This window comes from Oncorhynchus mykiss, chromosome 16 (genome assembly GCF_057628025.1).
Source record: "Oncorhynchus mykiss isolate SJ-2025 chromosome 16, ASM5762802v1, whole genome shotgun sequence".
NCBI classification, from domain to species: domain Eukaryota; kingdom Metazoa; phylum Chordata; class Actinopteri; order Salmoniformes; family Salmonidae; genus Oncorhynchus; species Oncorhynchus mykiss.
This window is the reverse complement of record NC_143037.1, coordinates 30,606,625-30,616,417: the sequence shown is the minus strand read 5'-3', so window position 1 is coordinate 30,616,417 and position 9,793 is coordinate 30,606,625. Positions and strand designations below refer to the sequence as shown.

Sequence of the window (9,793 nt, the reverse complement as noted above, 5' to 3'; positions counted from 1 at the left end):
CACATTTCAGGCTTCAAACATAAAGATATAAAACTGTATTTTTTTGCGAAGAATCAACAACAAGTGGGACACAATCATGAAGTGGAACAACATTTATTGGATATTTCTAACTTTTTTAACAAATCAAAAACTGAAAAATTGGGCGTGCAAAATTATTCAGCCCCCTTAAGTTAATACTTTGTAGCGCCACCTTTTGCTGCGATTACAGCTGTAAGTCGCTTGGGGTATGTCTCTATCAGTTTTGCACATCGAGAGACTGAAATGTTTTCCCATTCCTCCTTGCAAAACAGCTCGAGCTCAGTGAGGTTGGATGGAGAGCATTTGTGAACATCAGTTTTCAGTTCTTTCCACAGATTCTCGATTGGATTCAGGTCTGGACTTTGACTTGGCCATTCTAACACCTGGATATGTTTATTTTTGAACCATTCCATTGTAGATTTTGCTTTATGTTTTGGATCATTGTCTTGTTGGAAGACAAATCTCCGTCCCAGTCTCTGGTCTTTTGCAGACTCCATCAGGTTTTCTTCCAGAATGGTCCTGTATTTGGCTCCATCCATCTTCCCATCAATTTTAACCATCTTCCCTGTCCCTGCTGAAAAAAAGCAGGCCCAAACCATGATGCTGCCACCACCATGTTTGACAGTGGGGATGGTGTGTTCAGCTGTGTTGCTTTTATGCCAAACATAACGTTTTGCATTGTTGCCAAAAAGTTCAATTTTGGTTTCATCTGACCAGAGCACCTTCTTCCACATGTTTGGTGTGTCTCCCAGGTGGCTTGTGACAACACTTTTTATGGATATCTTTAAGAAATGGCTTTCTTCTTGCCACTCTTCCATAAAGGCCAGATTTGTGCAATATACGACTGATTGTTGTCCTATGGACAGAGTCTCCCACCTCAGCTGTAGATCTCTGCAGTTCATCCAGAGTGATCATGGGCCTCTTGGCTGCATCTCTGATCAGTCTTCTCCTTGTATGAGCTGAAAGTTTAGAGGGACGGCCAGGTCTTGGTAGATTTGCAGTGGTCTGATACTCCTTCCATTTCAATATTATCGCTTGCACAGTGCTCCTTGGGATGTTTAAAGCTTGGGAAATCTTTTTGTATCCAAATCCGGCTTTAAACTTCTTCACAACAGTATATCGGACCTGCCTGGTGTGTTCCTTGTTCTTCATGATGCTCTCTGCGCTTTTAACGGACCTCTGAGACTATCACAGTGCAGGTGCATTTATACGGAGACTTGATTACACACAGGTGGATTGTATTTATCATCATTAGTCATTTAGGTCAACATTGGATCATTCAGATATCCTCACTGAACTTCTGGAGAGAGTTTGCTGCACTGAAAGTAAAGGGGCTGAATAACTTTGCACGGCCAATTTTTCAGTTTTTGATTTGTTAAAAAAGTTTGAAATATCCAATAAATGTCGTTCCACTTCATGATTGTGTCCCACTTGTTGATTCTTCACAAAAAAATACAGTTTTATATCTTTATGTTTGAAGCCTGAAATGTGGCAAAAGGTCGCAAAGTTCAAGGGGGCCGAATACTTTCGCAAGGCACTGTATATACAATTTACAGACACAGTATATTTTACAATCAATATCTTTTGTTTGTTTTTAGTCCCATCCTTCAGCTCCACTCAACCCCTCTGAACACCATCCTGTTTGGATTTCTATTTGCCATATATTTTTCAACTGTGCTGTGATGTTTCACAAAAGTTCTGAACTTTTCTATTCTCAGATTCAACATATTGCAAAATAAAGATAATAGTTTTTGCTAAGAGTATTATTATATTATTGTCGGGTTGACTATGACTTAAATTAAATTACCCAGCAGTGCTATTTACAGAGTTAGCAACAGTTCATGTTGCAATGATTCAGTCATTCCTGAACCTGCGACCAAAATCAGGCTACATATGGACAGTACCAAAACAAATTATCTAATGATTCTGTCTCTTATCAGCAAAATCTGAAAGCATGTTGTTGATATTGCTGAAATATTTATATTATTTTCACATCGCAAATTCATTAAAACTTTAGCAAAACAATGTATCATATAGAAATGTGATCATTCAAGCAGGATTATTGAGTAGGATTATTTCTTATTCACTTATAAAACGAGATGCCTTTTGGGCTTAGTAAGGTTATATTACTCCATTTGTTGTTTAAGTTGTCATTGAGTCTTTGGAAACAAACAATGTCCTTGCTTCCTCAAGTCTATTAAGTCTTCCAAAACAAAGTAGCAGTATCAGCCTATTTATTTGTAAAAAAAGTAATATATATATACTATATTTTATTAGGGAGTCCCATTGTTGAAATAACAGATTGTGCCTTTAATAAGTTTAACTCAAGAAGTATAATATTTAAAATGGAATTCAGGGCAGCCGTTTTTCATTGGCACGATACTATTAGAAATACTAAGGTTTTTCTCTTACCTCGGCAGCTTCAAAAAGTTCAGGTGTGATCTAGCCTATTATCAATGGCTCCGGTAGATAGACAGTCTAACCTTAATGTGTCTCCTCAAAACCAATCCGTTATCGTCCAGTCTCAGTTTCAGCATCCCTGTATTCCGTCCACAGCACCTCCGTTAGCTTAGGAGGGACGCTGAAGGTACCTAGTCCTGTTGGCAACAAGGCTCCTCCCTTTGCGAGCCATTCGCGGATACGTTTATTTGGCAGTTTGCGTGTTAAACCCACCTGTTTAGGAAAGGGTTAGACACCGTGTCCAGTATGCTATACGCATAGTCCAGTATGCAGGTAGACCTATTGTTAGCTCACGCCGAGGTGTATGGAAGCGTTTTATTCCTTCTTTGGCTTTCTGATTTTTCTCCGACAGTGTGCCATAATGTCTCTCTTTTGTTGTTGTTCTTTAAAATGTAGCCGACATTAGGCCCACAAGCTTACATTTATGCACGTGTAGCCAAGATTGCAGTGTGTTTGGACTGATCATGGTTTTATATGATAAAGCAGCCTATGTTTGGGATTGTTTGTATATTGCAATAGCCCATTGTTCTACTAGGCTACATAAATCATTTTCCAATCCTGTCACATTAAATATTAAATATGGAATAAAAGAAACAACTGCTCTGAATTTGAGGGTCAGGAAAATTAAAGAATGGGATAAACAAATACCAAAAAGTTTAACCAAAGCGTCTGATTCAATTCGTTTTGGCATTTTTAGTTTTTAACTTAAATGGTGATTAACGTGATTTGAAAACTAACTTTCTCCATTTCAAACGTTCTCTAGTTCAGTTGATTAAAACTTGTAGAATCGCTTATATTTTTCATAAGCTCTCAAATCAGACATTAATTGTTGATATTTAATTGTGCATAAAATATTTCGATGTAAAAAGAAAACGAATTAAACCTTCCGTATGTTTATAGCCTATTGGTCTTGACTGAGATTTATGTTCATATTACATTTTAATTTTATGCGAATAATGTGTTGTGATTTTAGTGACTTTGACTTGTGAATTTCTTACAACCATTTCAACTATAACGTTATGTAAATATTTTATTTTCATTATAGGAGAGCGACACAGACTGGTAGCTAAAGGGAGTTAGCCAATCATTGCATGCATATTGTACTTTTGACAATAACACACATGAAGCACTTGTACATTCACATACTCTTGATTTAATATGTACATTAATATACACATATAAACAATTGTTGAAATGTCCTATCATACATTTAGGATATGCATTCCAGATAGTTTATACATCATCCACATTAAGTTAAATACAGAATACACAATGTAAGACGGGGGATTCAAACCCACCTATTCCCCCCTAAAAGTGTATTGTGAAATATTGCATATTTATTTTAGCAGCACAACTCTTGCAAAATACATATAAGGTATATTATTTTGAATGACGAATACATTTAATTTGTTCTTTTTTATGATAAAAGTTATGTTCCGTTTACACAGGTCCATGAATATGATATGGAATCAATGTTTTGTCACAATGCGCACACTTTCAGCTTTAACAAATATCACCCTAGCGCAATCTACTGTGAATGCTTCTTCAGATGACATTGTCCGATTGAATTGGAAGACAGGATATTCTTCTGGAGTTATCTTCTTTCCTAATTAAATTATGTAAATGGTTGCGTCAAATTAGTATGACACATAGTATAGCTTCATCGCTTTATGGGCACTTACATTTTTTTTTTTTTTTTTTTTTTTACAGTTTACGCATACTCAAATGACTCCTCTTCAGAATACTTGGCTATGCCATTCTCATCAACAACATTACTTAACCCCTTCCTCTTCCTCTCGCGTTCCTGAGTTTTTATTGTGTCGTAGAGACCCGTGGGGCCTTCCTCCAGTAGCATGCCTCTCTCCGAGTTTGAAGGTTTCATTTGGCACACGTTCTTTAGTAAGAGGAGCGCTGGTGCGTAAAGCACATTGGCGAGACCCATGCCCAGGTTGAGCTGAATGAAGCCCAGGTCGTGGACTATCTGTCCGGCCACCACAGGGCCCAGGGCGTATGCCACGCAGTAGGAGATGTCCGCGATGGCGTACACACTGCCGTACACCGACACATGCCGCACGTCCACCAGGAAAGCGAGTGTAGGCAGTAGCGCCGTGTCCACCAGGGCGATGCCAAAGCAGATGCCACACAGTGGACCCATCAGCTGGCCAAAGGTCTTACAGGCTGGCACGGTGCACGAACTGGCGCCGATTATCACCATGCCCAGTGCCCCGTAGAACCACTGCAGGTGTGGGTACTTAGCCGCGAGTTTGACGGTGATGTACACACCCAGGACATGCGGGAAGAACGCGGGAAGCCAGGCAAGGCCGATCTCCCATTGGGAAGAGTGCATGGTTTCTTCCATCCAGTTTGCGATGGTGGGCTCCAGGAAGGCCAGCGGGATGTTACAGGTGGTCAGGGCACCCGCCACCACAGCTATGTAGGGGTCGATCATCAGTTTGTAGATGGGGGTGCCCACGGGCATGTTCTCTCTCTCCCCTCTGGAGAAGGGCTTTAACACGGTCAGGCACAGCATGCCGTCCGTGAAACAGATGCAGGCCAGCACAATGAAGGGCACCCGTTTCCCACAGAATTCGTACAGGATGCCCCCGAAGGGAGGCGCCACTAAGCTGCCGAAAGAGATGAATGCCAGGGCGATACCCAGGGCTCTGCTCCTCTCCGCCTCCTCCGTGTACTTATCCGCTATCATGGCGATGCCTGATGTATCTGCGAACGCTGAGCCTAAGCCCTGCAAGCTCCTCGCCGCGAACAGAGACACGTAATTATCGGCGAAGGCGAATAGACATGTGGAAAAAAACATGATGATGAGTCCGATGAACAGAGGAAGGTCATAACCGACCCGGTCAATGAACGTCCCGGTCAACGGGTTGACCAAAAGCTGCAATATGGCTTTGGACGCAAAAAGTACACCAATCTGCAGGTCGAAGTTGCCTTTGGTGGCTTTAAAGATAGTATGATTCGAGGAATTCCCGGCGTTTTTTACTCGTGCATTAAACGAAGCGTGATCTGCCTCACTTTGTAATTCTGCCAAATAGTCTGGTATGATCGGCACAATTACCATGTAAAGCATGTTATCTAATAGAAGTGCTACACAGACAATCACTAGAATAATCCGTCTCTGTCGCTCAGGGTCTTTGAATTTAGTACCTAGTTGTTTAGTTCTTTCGCCTATCTCAGACAGTTTCATAGCAGCAGATTGCGCTAGATCCCCGGCTCCGTGGGCGGCTCCGTGGTCCTCTGTGATTCCCTTTGTATCCATGATTCTTTACGTTTTCTGCTGGCTTCTCTCTTCCAAAACGAAAAATAAACTCTTTCCACCGACTGAAATGTGCGCGTCTCAGTTCAGGAGCTCTTTGTTCATGTGTTTTGGTCTTGTCAGGTTCACTCATTCAATTTACTTATTCAGCAGCAGTCTGAACATATGTCCAGCTTTCCGGTCTTTACCTTTCCCTGGTGGCACAGTCCGTAATTGCGCTCGTATTTCCTCTCTCGTGACTTGGACGAGTTTTATCCTGTCTTCCATTGTGGTTTCATTGTCTCATACCCCGTCATTCAGGTGACGCGCTGGCGACAGACAAACTCTCACAGGTTAGAGATTCACCTGCAGCTCACTCGCAAACTGTTACTAGTGTTACTAGTAACACTACTTCGTGAGAACCATCTGCTCTCACATCTGCAGCCACCTGTATGTCATCATCTCACATCACCTAGACCCCTTCAGTGTCCCCCTACCCCGTCATTTCCAAAATATATGCAATCCTTGTTTGCCTTTCAGTGTTTCCACAGATGGGACATTATTTTATGATAATTTAACACATGGCAAGCCCGTGCCCAATAACACTCTGCAACCAGTTACTTCACGGAAAAATAATATTGGTTTGATATAGGCCCACCCTTCAATCAAAGGACAGTGTGTGCTTGTATAATTTGAATTGTATGGACGGTTTCAAAAAGTCAGGAGAGCTAATCAATGGACAACATTTGAACAATGTGTTTGGAAACATTTGAACAAGGAGTTATCTTTTTAGATGTGGGCTATATTCGTTTCCAAGTGACCTTTGATGTACTGTATGTATTTTATGCAATGTATGTTCAATACAATATCCACTGTTAGGTTAACATTTCGAACTTTCATATGACAAAAAATAATCGATTAATTGAAAAGTACCCTAATGTTTTAAAAGTGAAACGTTTGCCATTTTAAGCACATGACGTCTTTACCCAATAATTGGAATTCCAATAAGGAAGTGAACGTTATTTATAATATGGGTTACATAGAGAAAATCGGACCTCTCTGAAATGAAAATGGACGGCCCTCCCTTCAGAAAAAAATATATTTTACCGGAACGCTTGAAAAAAGTAACCCTCCCCTATACCCAAAATAATAATTAAAACAAAGTGGATAGAAGAGAACATGTTTATCAAATACCCTCACTTCTTGGACAGACAAGAGCCTTTGATATGCAGTTTTAGAAACGGGTCTTTGTCCTGTAAGCATTACATGGCAACGCAAAAATACTAATAGTGCACAGGGCTGCGGGCTTTCGCAGGACACAGGACACCGTGGAAGGGAGTAGAGGTGGAAAGATATCCTTCATAGTAAAAGTATTGCATGCATTTATCACTTATACAGGTCCGAGAAAAAAATACTTGAATTTTTAAAAAAATCAATTTTAAGTAATTTTACATATTAGCAGAATATTTTGTAAATAGCACACAAATTACCGAAATGACAGGCTCTTCGTAGCCTATAGGCTATGAATCGTTTGATCGAGACCACACTAGATAGCCCATAAGCGCACTTGATATTGCGCTCCCAGTGGAGAATCAGAGATGAGGCTATTTAGGCTATAGGCTATTTGGTGTAGTCTCAATCAAATTATCCATAGCCTATAGGCATGCTCGGAGAAGCACAGAGCAAAGTTATACTTCTAAGATAGCTGCTGGAATGGTGTAAACAAAACTAGGCTGCACTACACACCACAATGAATATTCCAACGCTGAGCCCCAGGCTGCTCTGCTCATCAAAAACGTTTTTTTTTTTTTTTTTGCTGCCTAACCTAATTAACCTGATTAAACTATCGTAATTAATATAGTATTTTATTTACAATGCAATAATAAAACGAACCGTTTCTTTTCTTGTTTTTGGTAAAAAGTAAACATCCAGAGAGCCTCTGTATTGCCCTCCCTCCAATTACATATTTACATGAAATGTTTTGGACCTGCCCCCAAACCAGGCGCAGTGAATTGCGAGTGAGGAGTGCCGTGAAGCATCATGTTGTAGCTTCCTAAAGAACAATCTGGCTTCCAAAAATGAAAAGATAGACAGGAGAGAGAAAAGATAGAGCGACAATATGTCACCCATTTTTTTTTTACAAAGGAAGGTGAGTGTAGTCCGTGAGTGGTGGAAATTAACCTGTTAGCTTAGTCCATAGTGAAATAGGCTACTTTTGCTCCCCTAACAGGCTGACTACACCACTTGCGTCGCTTGCCCCACGCAAGTGGTGCCCGACGCTTGCCCGACGCATTTTCTCCATTGGTTTCTAAATAAATGTAGAAAACTATATTATTAAGTTATTGCACCGACACTGCTTGCGCGGCCAATGAGCGTCTGCATTGCCAAGGGCTAAAATAGAAGTCAGTTCTATTTGTGACACAGATCGCGCTGCAAGTCCTGTCTCTCCCATCTACTCATTGGATTATAGAGGCAGGTACCCACGTGTCATCTCCTCATTGGTTATACCCATGTGGGTGACTGAAAGACAGAACGAGGTCATTGGCAGTAATGCACCTAATTTATGAAAGTTGCCAATCGCAATATAAAGTCAAGAGAAGAAAAAGCCTAGAAGAAGGAGAGATGACTAGAAACGATTTGGTTGACCCTTATATGTGTGGATTAATTGTCGAAGTAGAGGATCTTGTGCATTTCAGGTTAAATAACAACTCAATGTTTATATCCCAGGACAAATTAGCTAGCAACAGCAAGCTAGCTAAATAGGACAAATTAGCTAGCAAGTGCAAGGTAGCTAGCTAATTGCTATAAATCTTTCATGCTTTTCGACCTGTCCCCAAATTAATGTAATTGGTTCAGAGTTTGTTTTGATATTTTAACTTGCGTGTCATGATCACATTTGGTGTGGGGGACAAAATACATTTATGCACGATAGCGCACGCGTGCAGCTGTTTTGGGTTCCGTGTTTAACATTAGTTACTTAATATCTTCACAGAAGATTCTGAGTATTTACATTTCACTCCTTTTTTAGCTGACATTTATTAATCAATGCAGGCAAACTTTTTGCAAGCTATTCATACTAAATCAGTTGTCCCTTCCCCTGCCTGCTGCCAGGCCCAACAGATGCAACTTCAGGCTCAGCAGCCCTGTCTCCCCATCCCCATACCCCTGAAACCAGCCCTACTCCCAACTGAAGAAGGAGGTGAGTAGTATTGTGTTGAATGACATGCCAATTGGCATAATTGCAGGTACTGCAATGCATTGAGGACAGGAATGTGATTCTCCAGTCAGGAAAAATCTCACTTGACACAGAGGCAGCCAATATCAGAGCCTTAAAGGAAAAGATGCAAGCTCTTAGAGATGGATGGGAGACTCTCCTGTCTGGGGCAACACTGATTGCGACACAAATGGATGTTGCACCTCAATTTAGCAAGGATCACAGCCACCAGAGGAAAAGGAAGAGAATCCATGATGAGACCTCACAAGAAAAGACAGCTCAGGACAGTGCAGCAACGGTGTTTCAGAACAGTGTTTTTTACTGCTTTGGACAACATCTTAAGTGACTTAGACACTAGGTTCCACACCACTGCAAAAATTGTAAAAGGCAGATTAGTGAGGATAAAGTCCCTTCTGTGTGCCAACCACTGGTAATGAACTATTCCAGAGATCTTACACCTGAGTTTCAAAGTGAAGTAAGACACCAGAACACTGTATATGCTTCCACTTTCCCCCCTAACTTGTTCCCTCTTGGTCTCCTGAATGCAATTTGTAAGATGCAGCTGAAAAGCATTTTTGGAGAAGTGTGCATTGTTTTACGTATATTTTGCACACTGCCTGTGACTGTTGCTGGTGGTCGAGAGAGCTTTCAGTAAGCTACAACCGATAAAAAACTATTTGAGGTCCACTATGTCCCAGGACAGGCTTTGCAGTATTGCCCTGCTGTCCATTGAAAGTCAGTGTGCTAGAAAGCTTGACTTCAAAGACTTGATTGTTAGCTTTGCTAGCAAGAACGCTTGGCACTGGGCTCTTGGTTAGTAAGGCTGAGCAAGGGCCAGTGATAACTGTTAA

The 9,793-nt window shown here is 41.0% G+C and overlaps 1 protein-coding gene across 1 annotated transcript; it reads right to left on the bottom strand.

Moving 5' to 3' along the window:
- Positions 1-3,613: 3,613 nt before the first annotated feature.
- On the bottom strand, positions 3,614-6,191 carry LOC110491800 (putative vesicular acetylcholine transporter-A). The gene has a single exon (XM_021565565.3). It carries the CDS (start codon positions 5,750-5,752, stop codon positions 4,190-4,192), a length of 1,563 nt encoding a protein of 520 aa, XP_021421240.1. The 5' UTR covers positions 5,753-6,191; the 3' UTR covers positions 3,614-4,189.
- Between the last annotated feature and the right edge of the window lie 3,602 nt (positions 6,192-9,793).